Source organism: Cuculus canorus, chromosome 5 (assembly GCF_017976375.1).
Source record: "Cuculus canorus isolate bCucCan1 chromosome 5, bCucCan1.pri, whole genome shotgun sequence".
In the NCBI taxonomy this organism is placed as follows: domain Eukaryota; kingdom Metazoa; phylum Chordata; class Aves; order Cuculiformes; family Cuculidae; genus Cuculus; species Cuculus canorus.
Window position 1 is genome coordinate 69,047,122 of NC_071405.1, and position 12,522 is coordinate 69,059,643.

The window sequence follows — 12,522 nt, forward strand, 5'->3', positions numbered from 1 at the left end:
GGTGGGCGCAGGTGGCACCCCAGGGTGGGCACCCCCAGTGCCTCCCATGGCCTCCCACCCGGCAAAGGCTGCAGTGTCTGGTGCCTGGCTGTGGTGGCTTCATCGCTCCCAGTGGGGACATAGGCAGGGACACTGGCACCAAGCTTGGGGGCTCAGAGGTGGCATGAGTTGGCACGAAGGTGGGCACAGGGTGGCATCCTCCCCAGTGTATCCCCCCACCTCAAGGAGGCCAAACCGGGACCCGGAGCCAACATTTAATGTACATTGAGAGCAGGGTGACCCCTGAGGGCACCAGGAGCCCCGGGCGGGGGCGATGTCCAGGTGATACCAGGTGTGTCACGCCCAGGGGGTGTCACGGTGCAGCGGGGTCCGGGCGCCGCTCAGCATGCTGGCGTGTGTGCTGCTCTGCTCGGTGCAGGAATTCCTGGGGGTGCTCCTGCAGCTCGCGGGCCAAATCGGGGCGCAGCACGCGCTGGGGGTCCAGGGTGTCCAGCAGCAGCAACAGGTCCTTCAGCACTAGGGGGGTGTCAGGGGGGCACTCCCACACTGCAACCCCCACCCATCCCCGGGGTGTCCAGCAGCTTCTGCAGCACTTGGGGTGCTGGAGGTGCCGGGAGGGTCAGGGGGAGCTCAGGGGTCGCTGGGGAGGTCAGGGGGTTCTGGAGGGGTCCGGGGGGGCAGTGGGGGTACTCACCGTGCACAGCGCGGGTGGTGGGCGCCCAGTGCTCGAGTGAGGTGAGAGGCTGGCAGACATGGCCATCGCGGTCCACCGCCGGGTGCAGGATCGGGGTGCAGAGTGTGACGCGGGGGGGACACAGCGGGTGGTGGGGGGAGGACAGCTCGAAGCAGAAAGCGCCCACGTTGTAGGGGGGGTTGTTCTGCCAGGGAAAGGGGGGCAACTCAGGCCCCCCACCACCCAGCACCCAGTGAGGGGCCCCCATACCCAGTGACCCCCCTGGGGACTCCTCCACACGTTAGCCCCCTCCCTGTGCCCCCAACCGCAACTCCGGGGTCCCCACACAGCATCCCTGGCGGGGTCATGTCATCCGCTCAGGGACCCCAGGAGCCCCCACCGAGATCCCCGGCCCCCAGGAAACACACCTTCCCCCCAGCCCCTTCTGCCTTCAGGGCCCCCACCAGCCCCTCCACAGCCCAGGGGACCTCCCGACCTCCCGTGCTGCCCCATCCCCACTCACGGGCAGCAAGACACCCCAGGACTCCCCCGGACCCCCGTCCCCACTCACAGGCAGCAGGATGCCCCCCCAGCGCCGCACGTCGCCCCCCAGCGGCTGCAGCTCGCGCACCCCCGCCCAGCGCCGCGCCTCCTCCAGCTCCTGCGGTGGGCGGGGGGAGCGGTGAGCGAGGCCGGACCTGGAGGGGCACCCCCATTGGCCGAGCCGAGTACCTCTCCCGCCCATAGGCGGGGCAATGAACAAACCACGCCCCAGCACATCCCCTCCAACGGGGCGGGGCACCTCCAAGCCACATCCCTTATCAACGAACTGGGGAGGGACCTCCGCTAAGCCCCGCCTTTATCCAGAGACGGGAGGCATCGCCAGGCCACGCCCCCTGCGCTGGGCGGGGCCGCGGGGAAACGAAACCGGAGCGCGCAGGGCGAGGGCACCCGGTACTAGGTCGTGGTACCCTCGAACCCCCGGTACCGGTACCCCCGGCACTCCCCTCACTCGGCACTCCCGCACTCGGTACCGGTACCCCCGTACCCCAGCATCCTCCGCACCTCCCGCACCCGGCAACGGTACCCCCTGCAACCCCCGCACTCCCGGCGCTCCTGGTACCGTTACCGACAGCACCCATAACCGGTACCGGTACCAAAACCCCGGCACCCCGCACCCGGTATCGACACCTCCCGCACCCAGCACCTGTACCCCCACACCTCCGGCACCCCTCCACCCGGTACCCCTCCCCCGGTGCCCCGGCCCACCTTGGCGAGCCTCGCAATCATGGCACCAATGCCCGGTGCCGTGGGCGGAGCGGAGCGGGACACGGCCCCAGCGAGGCGGGGACGAAGGGCGGCTGGGTGGCCGTGGCGTCCTTTGGCAGGGCTGGGGGGTCACATCCCGCCCCTGGCGCTGCACCAGATGGTTTACGGGAAGCTCCTTAATCTTTAACCAGGCTCTGCCGAGCTCGACCGGGCCCCCACCCACACGGCTTCGACCCGCTGGCACCCAGGTGGGCACGGGCCGCCTGCTGCCCCCCAGCCCAGGCCCCTGGGGGTCTCAGGCTGGGCGGGGCACGAGGTGAGGGTGCTGGGTGGCAAGCGGGGTTCCTGGGCGCAAACCAGGTCCTTGACCAGTGCTTGCCCACCAGGGTGCCCACCATGATGCCCTGGCTGCCCCTGGTGTGGCTGGTGGCCACCACCACAGCCACCATCACCCCGGTAAGTGCAACTCAGGGACAGGGGCTCCTCCTACCCGGGGACCCCCTGCCCACCCTCATGGAGTTCCCCAGGTGCTCCTTGCCCACACTCACTGGGGTCCCCCTGCCCAGGTGCCAGCGCCGGAGGCCTCTCCCCCTGTACTGAAGCTGCTCCGACTGCCCTCGATGCCACCGGTGTCCCCTGCTCCTACGCCAGCCCCGACAGGGGATGTGGGGGTGCCGGTTGTGCCCATGCCCACCACCTGTGCCCACCCCACAGAGCTGCCCAGCTTGGAAACCCCTGTCCCCGAGGAGCTGGGCACTGCGGCCAATGTGACCATGGCAGCACCCGGCATCACCCAGACCCCTGCTGGCACCGCCGTCCTGCCATGTCCTGGTGATGAGGAGCCGGCCGAGCGCTGCACGGCACCCACGGCAGAGCAGCAGGTGGCCGTGGCCGAGGCACTGGGCACCTTCGCCCTCCGCTTCTACCAGCGCATGGCAGAGGCAGCCCAGCCCGAAGCCAACCTGCTCTTTTCCCCCATCAACGTCGCCATGGGGCTCTCGCATCTCCTGCTGGGTGAGGGGCTGCCCGCGGGCACCAGCATCACCACATGTGCCACCGCGGGCACTGCCGCTGCTCTGCTGCAGTCTCTGCTGTGGGTGCTGCTCTGGGCACTGCCTTCCCACCACCACAGGCACTACTGAGCTCCCCTGTGCCCACAGGCGCCCGCGGTGACACGCGTGAGCGCCTGGCTGCCCTCCTGGCATACCCGCCGTCGCTGAGCTGTGTGCACGGTGCCCTGCGGCGCCTCGCCAGTGCACCCAGCTTCTTCTCAGCTGCACAGATATTCCACCACCCAGGTGAGCTGGGTGCTGGCGAGGGCACCTGTGCCAGATAGGCACTGGGCTGACGTCGGCCTTGCCAACTGGGTAGAACTGCGCCTCCGGCCCCGCTTCCTCAACGAGTCCTGGCACCTGTACGGCGCCTACCCGCGTGCCCTGAGCGGCAACGAGAGCCTGGACGTGCAGTGCATCAACTCCTGGGTGCGCGAGGCCAGCCATGGGGCGCTGCCTGTGCTGCTGCACACGCTGCCCCCTGACACCCACCTTGCACTGCTCAGTGCCGTCCACCTCCGCGGTACGGCCCTGCTGCGGCACCACCACAGGGATCTGCCCTGAGATGTGTCCTGGGATCCGTCCCGGGATTCCTCCCCCATCTCTGCTCGGGGTCCCAGCCTGGCTGTGCCCGCAGCTGCCTGGCAGACACCACTGGACCCCAAGAAGACGATGCTGCTGCCCTTTCTGCGCCCCGGCCGCCTGCCCCGCCTGGTGCCCACCATGACCAGCAAGAAGTACCCAGTGGCCTCCTTCACTGACCCCCGCCTGCATGTCCAGGTAACCCAGGGGGACTGTGGCATCGCCACCTGGCACTGGGGGGGGCTGTGACACCAATGCCTGGCATGGGGGGAGGACGCAGTGACATCGCTGCTGTGTCACTTTGGGGGGTGCCAGGCTGCCATGTCACTGTGAGGTCCCGGTGGTGGCACTGGGGGGCTGTGATGTTGCTGTTTTTTCACCGCGCGGTGCCGCAGGTGGGTCGGCTGGAGCTGAGCGGGGGGTTCAGCCTGGTGGTGCTGGTGCCACTGGGTCCCCCTGGGGCGCTGGGGCCCCTGGAGCAGGCGCTGGACCCCCCCACCTTCCTGGCGTTGCTGCAGCGTGCAGCACACACGCCCCCGCGACCCACCGCCCTGGCCCTGCCGCGGCTGCGCCTTGACGTCACCGTGGATGTGGTGGCCCTGGTGCATGACATGGGTAAGGCCACTGCCACGATGTCGCCGTGTGCACAGGTGGCATGCAGTGATGTCGCTGCCTGTGAGCTGTCACCAGCCCTTGTGCAGCTCCCTGTCCCCAGGGGGACCAGTGTCCCCAAGAACCTCAATGTCCTCACCCCAATGTCCCCAGGGATCCCAGTGTCCCAAATGTCCCTAGTGATTCCATGCCTTTGGTGTCCCTGCTGTCCCCCTGTCTCCAGTGCTCATGATGTCCTCCTCGAACCCAATGTCCCCATAGCTGTCTCTGGTGTCCCCAGTGTTCCCAATATTCCCCATCTCCCCAGTGTCCCTCCCATCCCTGAGTGTCTCCCAGTGCCCCCTTGCCCCTGATGTCCCCAGCATCCCTGGTGTGGGCCCCATGTCCTCCACATCTCCAATGTTCCCAAGGCCCCCATGCCTGCCATTCCCACAATGTCCCCATCCCCCTGTCCCCATGGTGTCCCTGTCCCCCCCATCCCCTCAATGTCCGCATCTCCATGGTGTCCCCATGCCCTCCTGTCCCAATGGTATCCCAGTCCCCCCAGTCCACATGGCATCCCCATCCCTTCACGTCCCTGTGTCCCCATATCCCCACACTGAGGTCACTGCCACAGACTTTGGGCTGTTCCTGGACGCGGAGCTGTGCGGGCTAGCGTGGGGTCCGGCTGTGGCGGTGGATGCTGCACGGCACCGTGCGGTGCTGGCGTTGGACGAGGCTGGCGTGGAGGCGGCAGGGGCCATGGCCACCTCGGTGGCCCGCACAGCGCTGCTGCTGGAGGCCCTGCGCCCCTTTCTCTTCGTCCTCTGGCACGACAACGCTGGCGTCCCCCTCTTCATGGGCCGCCTCAGCGACCCCCAGCCCTGACCCCGCACCCCAGCATGGCATCCATCCCTCCCTCCTCTGCTCCTGCCATCCGTCCCTCACATACCTCCTCCATCCCTCCCTCGTCTTCATCCCTCCCTTCTTCCCTCCAACCCTCCTTCCCCTTCTCCCTCCTTCCTTCCCTTTTTCCCCTCTCCCTTTTTCTTCCCTCCCTTCTTCCACCCCTTTCCTTGTCCCTTCTCTCCCTCCTTCTATTCCCTTGCTCCAACTCTTGTTCCTCCGTCTGTCATTTCCTTCCTTCCTCCCTCTTTCCTTCCAGCCCCCAACCTTCCCTCTTTTTCCTCCCTTCCTGCTTCCTCTTCTTCCCTCTTTCTTCCCCTCCTCCCAGTTCTCCCCCTCCCTTCTTCTCCTCCATCTCCCATCCCCCGCTTTCCCCCATCTCCCCTTCATCTTTCCCCCCTCCCCGAGCCCCACAGGGCGCTGTGGGGGTCCCTGCCTGCCCCGTGCCTCAGTTTCCCCACCAGCTGGGCACTGAGGCCCCAATAAACACCCTGACAGCTGCTTGACTCTTGCCCGTGGCGGGGGGAAGGGGCAGCCTGGGGGGACACCTTAGGGGGTTACCAGGGCCCCTCTCACAGGCCAGGGTGCCAGTGGGACCCCAGTGTCACCCCAAGGCGCCAGGGTGGTGGCAGCACCGGAGCAGGGATGTTCAGCTACAAAACAAAGCTTTATTGCCCCAGAAAAGCCCCAGCACCCAGGGAGCTCTGGCTGGCAGGGGGGCACCCCTGGGGGAGTCCCCCACATCCCACTTAGTCCCAGCCGTTCTCCTTCACCATGTGCGACGTCTCGATGATGAACTTGCCCTCCTTGTACTTCTGGCTGCTCTCGAAGGCCTGCTCCTGGGGGGCACCACGTCACGCCCTGGCACGGCTGCCAGACGGGACAACGGGGCAACTGCCATGGGGCTTGGGGCACCCAGGGGGGCACATGTCAAAGTTTGGGTTTGGGTGGCCCTAACCAGGGATTTGGGGTGTTGGGGGGTGCCCAGAGGGTGACCTTGGTGTATCCCAGGGGCTGCCCATGCTATGGGTCTGGGGTGCCCACAACAAAGGTTTGGGATGCTGGGGGTGCCCCTCGTGGATGGGGGTTCCCCAGGGGGTGCCCGTGGCTGGGCTGGGGTTCTGGGGGTGCCCACAGTGGGGTCGAGGCACTGCAGCACAGTGCAGGGGAGCACTCACGTATTTCCAGCCCAGGGTGGTTTTGCAGCTCTGGCAGAAGATGTCAGCTACCGAGTGCAGCCCCGTCAGCAGCAGCCGCTGCTCTGCCGGCCCGCAGCCCACGTTCACCCTGCGTTGGAGAGCACGCTGCCACCACGGGCACGACTGGCACGGCATGGCACTGGCTGGCATGGCACAGCCTGGCCTGGCATGCCTGGTACAGCACAGCATGGCATGGCCTGGCATGACACCTACTGGCATGGCATAGCCTGGCACAGCCCAGCCTGGCATGGCAAGGTATGGCACAGCCCAGCTCAGCATGGCACCAGCTGGCACAGCCTGGCACAGCCCAGCATGGCACGGCATAGCAACGCATGGCACAGCTCGGTACAGCACAGCCTGGCACGGCACAATCTTGCACAGCCTAGTCTGGCATGGCCTGGCACAACCCAGCGTGGCCGAGCAGGCACAGCATAGCATGGCATGGCACAGTCTGGCACAGCCTGGTCTGGCATGGCCTGGCGCAGCCCAGCATGGCAGAGCAGACATAGCACAGCATGGCACGGCATGGCACAATCTGGCACAGTCTGGTCTGGCATGGCTGGGCACAGCCCAGTGTGGCAGAGCAGGCACAGCACAGCCCAGCACGACACAATCTGGCATACTCTGATCTGGCATGGCCTGGCACAGCCCAGCACGGCACAGCACAGCCTGGCTCAGGCCGGCCAGGAGCACAGCCCCGATGCCCCTGCCGTGCCCCTCATGGCGCCCGTGTCGCGGTGCTGGCCGCACTCACACAGAGTTGAACAGGTAGGCTCGGCCGTGGCTCCCCTGGAAAGACTGGGGGACATAGCACCCATCACCAGCTGCGCCCCACGCCCTGGGTTTCCCCTGTCCCCCTGCCCCGCTGCATCACCACCACACCACATGCCAGCCTGGAGACATCGCTGCTCTGAGGACACCCCAGAGCCACCACAGGGGGACACTCACTGAGCGAGGGTCACCATGGGGGGGGGGTGTTTGCTGGCCCAGGGCCACCATGCAGCGATTCTTACTGACACAGGGCCACCATGAGTGGACACTCACTGACCAGAGCCACCACAGGACCACCATGGGGGACACTCACTGACCCAAGGCCACTGTGGGGCCACCATGGGGGGATGCTTGCTGCCCCACAGCCACCATAGGGCCACCATCAGGGGATGTTTATTGACCCAGGGCCACCCAGAGGGAACATTCTCTGCCCCAGGGCCACCGCAGGGCCGCCCCCATGGGCCACCGAAGGGCCACCCCGGGGCCACCTTGGAGATGAGCTCCTCATGCTGGGCGAGGTGTGCGCGGCAGTGGACGCAGCTGTAGGTGCGGTGGGAGCGTGGCAGGTAGCTGCGGAAGGTCCGTGGGGGCAGGCGACGGCGTGGGGGGGCCATGGCAGGCGGCAGCACCCCGGGCGCAGCAGGGGGCACCAGGCAGACCCCGCAGAGCCGCTCGCAGGGGAAGCAGCGCAGCAGAGCCGTCGTCCCACCTGCGCCCACGTCGGGGGACACCACCGCCCCACGTCCCCCCAGCTGAGAAGGAGGAGGAAAACGAGGCAGCCTGCGAGGAGTCAAAGAGGGGCAGGGAGGGGAGACCCCTCCTAGCTCAGGTGGGAGGGTGGAGGGGTCCTCCTGAGCGGGGGGAACAGGGGATATGGGGGTCCTGGGGAGATACGGGGGTTCTGGGTGGTATACGGGAGTCCCAGGGGAGATATTGGGGTTCCAGGCAGTAACAAGGTCCTGGGGGGAGATACTGGGGTCCTGGGGGCAAGTATGGGGGCCCTGAGGGGGGTTAATGGGGTCCCGGGGGAGATATAGGGGTCCTGTGGGAGATACTGGGGTCCCATGGAGGAAGGCATATTGGGGGTCCCAGAGGGATCCTGGAAGGGTTAGGAAGGTCCTAGGAGGGGATATGTGGGTCCCGGGGGGGATATGGGGTTCCAGGAGGGGCATTGGGGTCCTGCGGGGTATGGGGGTCGCAGGGGCGGGTATGGGTGCACCGTGGGGAGATACGGGGGTCCCGGGATGGGTACGTGGGTCCGGGGGGGCGCCTACGGGCGTCCCAGAGGGAGTTATGGGGGTCCCGGGTGGGACTATGGGAGTCGTGGGGGCTCGGGGTGGGGGTCCCGGGGGGTGTGACAGTCCCAGGGTCCCCGCTCACCGCCGCCGTCGTCCCCGCCGTCCCTAGGGCGGGCACCGGGGGGAGGGGGAGCATCACGGCATTGTGACTCACCGCATGACGTCACCGCATCCGGCCTCGCGCGTGACGTCACGGCATCCTGCCCCTGGCCGTGACGTCACCCCATGGCCTCCAGCCTCCTCCCAGTCACCCCAGCCCCGTGTCCCACGGAAATGAGATGCAAACGAGAGGGGATGTATGCAAATGAGCCGCCAACGACCCCGGTTTAATGCGATGCTAACGAGAGGAGAGGTCGCGGCGCGGGGCCCCGGGGCTGCATGGAAATGAGAACAAATGAGATGCAAATGAATGAGAGGGCGCCCGGGGGAGGTGCGGAGGACGACCCTGCCCCCGGCGCGGCTGCCATGGCAACCGCCCAGCCCTCCCCCCGACCGACTCATCGAGTTGACGTCACTTCCGGTGCGCAGCCTCGCTTGACCCGGAAGCGCGGCGGCTCCGGGGGGTGAGGGCGGTGCTCGGGGGGAAGTGGGGGCTTCAGGACCCTCGGGGAGGGGTGGGATGGCTCGAAGGGGCTCAGGAGCGACTCAGGGGAGTTCCAGTGGGGCTTGGGGCAGCTCCCGTGGTTCCCGGGAGGGCGCTGAGGGGACTCGAGGGAGAGCGGGGGCTGTCGGGAGTTCACGGGGAGCGGGTCCTTGAGGGCCCTCGAGGGGGCTCGGGTCGGGATGGGACGGATCAAGGAGGCTCGGGGAGGCGCTCGTGGGGGGCTCAGGGGGGATCGGGGGCTTGAGGTGGGGCAGCTTGGGGGGCTCTGGTGGTTCCACGGGGAGCGCTGGGTCGGCTCGGGAGCGCTTTGGGGGAGCCGACAGGGCTCGGCGTTCTCGGGGGGTAGAGCTTAGAAGGACTCAAGGGGGGCTCGAGGAGCGTCAGAGAGCTCAAAAGGGTTCAGTAGAGGATCAAAGGGCACTCAGGGGGGTGGGGGGAAGCTCAGTGGGGCAGGCCCGGCCCCACTGCCCATCCTCACCATCCCTCACTGCACAGGCAAGTCCTGGCGTCGCTGCGATGGCGGAGGAGGGCGGGGAGGAAAAGAAGCAGGTGGTGAAGTTCGAGCTGGAGCGGGAGACAGAACTGCGGTTTGAGGTGGAGGCCTCACAGACGGCGCAGCTGGAGCTGCTCACGGGCATGGCTGAGGTGTTCGGCACTGAGCTCACCCGCAACAAGAAGTTCACGTTTGACGCGGGTGCCAAGGTGGCTGTCTTCACATGGCACGGCTGTGCGGTGCAGCTGAGCGGGCGCACCGAGGTGGCCTACGTCTCACGGGACACCCCCATGCTGCTCTACCTCAACACGCACACGGCACTGGAGCAGATGCGGCGCCAGGCGGAGCGGGAGGATGAGCGCGGGCCCCGTGTCATGGTCGTGGGTCCCACCGATGTCGGCAAGTCCACCGTATGCCGGCTGCTGCTGAACTACGCTGTGCGCCTTGGGCGCCGACCCACCTTCGTGGAGCTGGACGTGGGCCAGGGCTCTGTCTCCATCCCCGGCACCATGGGCGCCCTCTACATCGAGCGCCCAGCCGACGTCGAGGAGGGCTTCTCCCTCCAGGCCCCTCTTGTCTACCACTTTGGCTCCACCACGCCTGGAACCAACATCAAGCTGTATAACAAGGTGAGCATCGGGGTTGGCCCCTTCCTGCTGTGCCAGGCTGCGTCCCAGTGCTGTGCCTGCTTTTCAGTGCCACAGCTCGGCAGGGAGGGTTGAGATGAGGTGAACGGGGCAGGAGAGGGGTGATGGAGGGGCTGGAGGAGCCCCTGGGGGAGGGATTGGTCCCATCCCGCTGTGCTAGTCTCTCCCAGCCCTGTGCTGGGTGTTGTGACCACGTCTGGGCACCGTAGCTTGGCTGGGGGTGCTGGTATGGAGTGGAATGGGGTGGGAGAACCATGATGGAGGGGCTGGAGCAGCCCCCCTGAGGAGTGGAGAGGCTTTTCTGAAATGGAGCGTTATATTGCTGGAGGCCCCAGCCAGGCGCCATGCACCTGCAGTCCTGGCTGACACTGAGGGTGAATCCAGAGCAACAGCTCCCGCTGAGCTGGCTCAGCCTGTGAGGCTTGTTTGGTGGGAGTGCAGCCACTGGTGGGGCCTGACGCAGCGCATGGAGTGGGCATTGGGCAGAGCTGGGTGGCCGTCACCATGCAGTGTCCAGGCTCGGCAGGAATTCCCTTGCTAGTTATGGAAATTGGAGTGGAAGGAGAGCAGCTCTGTGGCACAGCCAAGTGACTGTAGGTGCTCTTGGCAACGCATTTTGTAGGTGGGTTTAGCCCCTGCATGGGAAAGATATTGAGGGGCTGGAGCCCAGGGGATCGGGGAGCGGCTGAGGGACCTGTGGGCTTTGGTCTGGAGAAAAGGACGCTGAGGGGAGACTTCATCGCTGTCTGCATCTCCTGAAAGGAGGTTGTGGTGAGGTGGGTGCTGGGCTCTGCTCCCACGTGGCAAGCGATAGGGTGAGAGGAAATGGTCTCAAGTTGCACCAGAGGAGGTTTAGACTGGATACGTGGGAATATTCCTTCATGCAAAGGGTTCTTGGGCCCTGGCAGAGGCTGCTCAGGAAGTGGTGGAGTCCTCATCCCTGGAGGGGTTCAGAAGCTGGGCAGACAAGGAGCTCAGGGATGGTTTAGCGATGGACAGGTATGGTTGGACTCAATGATCTTAAATGTCTTTTCCAATCAAACTATTCTGTGCGGGCACCCCACGAGGCTCTCTGCTGTGTTCCCTGCAGATCACGTCCCGCCTGGCTGATGTCTTCAACCAGCGCTGTGAGGTGAACCGCCGGGCGTCGGTGAGTGGCTGCGTCATCAACACGTGCGGGTGGGTGAAGGGCTCAGGGTACCAGGCGCTAGTGCACGCCGCCTCTGCCTTCGAGGTGGATGTGGTGGTAGTGCTGGACCAGGAGCGCCTCTACAACGAGCTCAAGAGGGACCTGCCCCACTTTGTGCGCACCGTCCTGCTCCCCAAGTCCGGTGGTGTGGTGGAGCGCTCCAAGGACTTCCGCCGGGAGTGCCGGGATGACCGCATCCGCGAGTATTTCTACGGCTTCCGGGGCTGCTTCTACCCGCACGCCTTCGATGTCAAGTTCTCTGATGTCAAGATCTACAAGGTGGGGGCCCCCACAATCCCGGACTCCTGCCTGCCGCTGGGAATGTCGCAGGAGGACAACCAGCTGAAACTGGTGCCGGTGACGCCGGGGCGGGACATGGTGCACCACCTGCTCAGCGTCAGCACAGCCGACAGCCCCGATGACCCCATCTCAGAGAGCAGCGTCGCCGGCTTCATCGTGGTCACGGCTGTTGACCCCGAGCGCCAGCTCTTCACTGTACTCTCCCCGGCCCCGCGCCCACTGCCCAAGAGCTTCCTGCTCATCATGGACATCCGCTTCATGGACCTCAAGTAGAACAGGAACGAGGGCTTGCCCAGACCCCAGCTTCCTCCCTTCTCCCTGTTTTTATACTCTTGGTGCTGATTGTTATTAAAATCACAGTCTTTTTCTCTTGGGTGGATGTTGGGGGTTCGGGGGCTGATGCCTGTCCCAGACCTGGGAGGTCAAAGGGGCTCAATCCTGCTCCTGGTTCCAGGGCACAGGGGGTACCGGCCTCAGTGGGATGGGGGCGATCCTGGTTCCGGTTCAGTCCTGGGGAACAGGGCAGCCCCGGTCCTGGTCCCAGCCCTGCCAGAATGGGGGGAAGGAGGGGTCCGGTTTCTGGCCATGGCTCCGGCCCTGGTGGAATGCGAAGGGAGTCTCGGTTCTGGCTCCGGTCCCGAGGAATAGCGGGTTGGGGGTCGCAGTGATGGGGAGGGGTCGCGGTCTCTGGCGGATGCGGGGCACGATCCTGGCGCCGGGTCGGTGTCCAGGACCCAGCCAGACAGCAGGGTCCCGGCTCCGGCCGCAGGTCGATAGGGAGGGGGTGGGCGTCCGATTCCTTTCCTCTCCCCCGGCCCCACAAGGTGTGTCCCACCCCGAACCCATTCTCCTCCTCCGCCCTACATGGCGCGTCCCGCGCACGCGCCCCTCGTGGTGCGTTCTGCGCACGCGCGGTGGCGCCAACAGCGCTCTGCGCGCACGCGCTCG

The 12,522-nt window shown here is 66.2% G+C and overlaps 4 protein-coding genes across 13 annotated transcripts; 2 read left to right on the forward strand and 2 right to left on the reverse strand.

Moving 5' to 3' along the window:
- Positions 1-223: 223 nt before the first annotated feature.
- On the reverse strand, positions 224-2,190 carry LOC128852416 (ubiquitin-conjugating enzyme E2 L5-like). 2 transcript variants are annotated; one of them, XM_054069100.1, is made up of 4 exons: positions 1,943-2,190; positions 1,245-1,334; positions 695-878; positions 224-516 (listed from the first exon to the last, which is right to left on the reverse strand). In XM_054069100.1, the coding sequence occupies exons 1-4, from the start codon at positions 1,961-1,963 to the stop codon at positions 353-355; spliced, it is 459 nt and encodes a 152-aa protein (XP_053925075.1). In that variant the 5' UTR covers positions 1,964-2,190; the 3' UTR covers positions 224-352. The 2 variants fall into 2 exon arrangements, with proteins under 2 accessions (XP_053925075.1, XP_053925074.1); XM_054069099.1 differs by lacking the exon at positions 1,943-2,190 and having other exon boundaries at positions 1,245-1,418.
- On the forward strand, positions 1,429-5,393 carry SERPING1 (serpin family G member 1). Of its 2 annotated transcripts, XM_054067852.1 has the most exons (9): positions 1,429-1,703; positions 2,134-2,190; positions 2,329-2,398; positions 2,509-2,956; positions 3,103-3,240; positions 3,314-3,517; positions 3,632-3,774; positions 3,972-4,191; positions 4,805-5,393. In XM_054067852.1, the coding sequence occupies exons 1-9, from the start codon at positions 1,429-1,431 to the stop codon at positions 5,053-5,055; spliced, it is 1,806 nt and encodes a 601-aa protein (XP_053923827.1). In that variant the 3' UTR covers positions 5,056-5,393. The 2 variants fall into 2 exon arrangements, with proteins under 2 accessions (XP_053923827.1, XP_053923826.1); XM_054067851.1 differs by having other exon boundaries at positions 3,972-4,876.
- A 328-nt stretch (positions 5,394-5,721) lies between these two features.
- Positions 5,722-8,842, reverse strand: YPEL4 (yippee like 4). Of its 6 annotated transcripts, none has more exons than XM_054067341.1 (4): positions 8,496-8,842; positions 7,532-7,795; positions 6,252-6,360; positions 5,722-5,912 (listed from the first exon to the last, which is right to left on the reverse strand). In XM_054067341.1, the coding sequence occupies exons 1-4, from the start codon at positions 8,840-8,842 to the stop codon at positions 5,823-5,825; spliced, it is 810 nt and encodes a 269-aa protein (XP_053923316.1). In that variant the 3' UTR covers positions 5,722-5,822. The 6 variants fall into 6 exon arrangements, 5 of the variants coding, with proteins under 5 accessions (XP_053923316.1, XP_009562373.2, XP_053923317.1 ...); XM_009564078.2 differs by lacking the exon at positions 8,496-8,842 and adding an exon at positions 7,027-7,070 and having other exon boundaries at positions 7,532-8,279; XM_054067338.1 differs by lacking the exon at positions 5,722-5,912 and adding an exon at positions 7,027-7,070 and having other exon boundaries at positions 5,951-6,360; positions 7,532-7,823.
- A 14-nt stretch (positions 8,843-8,856) lies between these two features.
- On the forward strand, positions 8,857-11,942 carry CLP1 (cleavage factor polyribonucleotide kinase subunit 1). 3 transcript variants are annotated; one of them, XM_054067336.1, is made up of 3 exons: positions 8,857-8,904; positions 9,441-10,067; positions 11,176-11,942. In XM_054067336.1, the coding sequence occupies exons 2-3, from the start codon at positions 9,462-9,464 to the stop codon at positions 11,845-11,847; spliced, it is 1,278 nt and encodes a 425-aa protein (XP_053923311.1). In that variant the 5' UTR covers positions 8,857-8,904; positions 9,441-9,461; the 3' UTR covers positions 11,848-11,942. The 3 variants fall into 3 exon arrangements, with proteins under 3 accessions (XP_053923311.1, XP_053923312.1, XP_009562361.1); XM_054067337.1 differs by lacking the exon at positions 8,857-8,904 and having other exon boundaries at positions 9,201-10,067; positions 11,176-11,235; positions 11,320-11,942; XM_009564066.2 differs by lacking the exon at positions 8,857-8,904 and having other exon boundaries at positions 9,203-10,067.
- Positions 11,943-12,522: the final 580 nt, after the last annotated feature.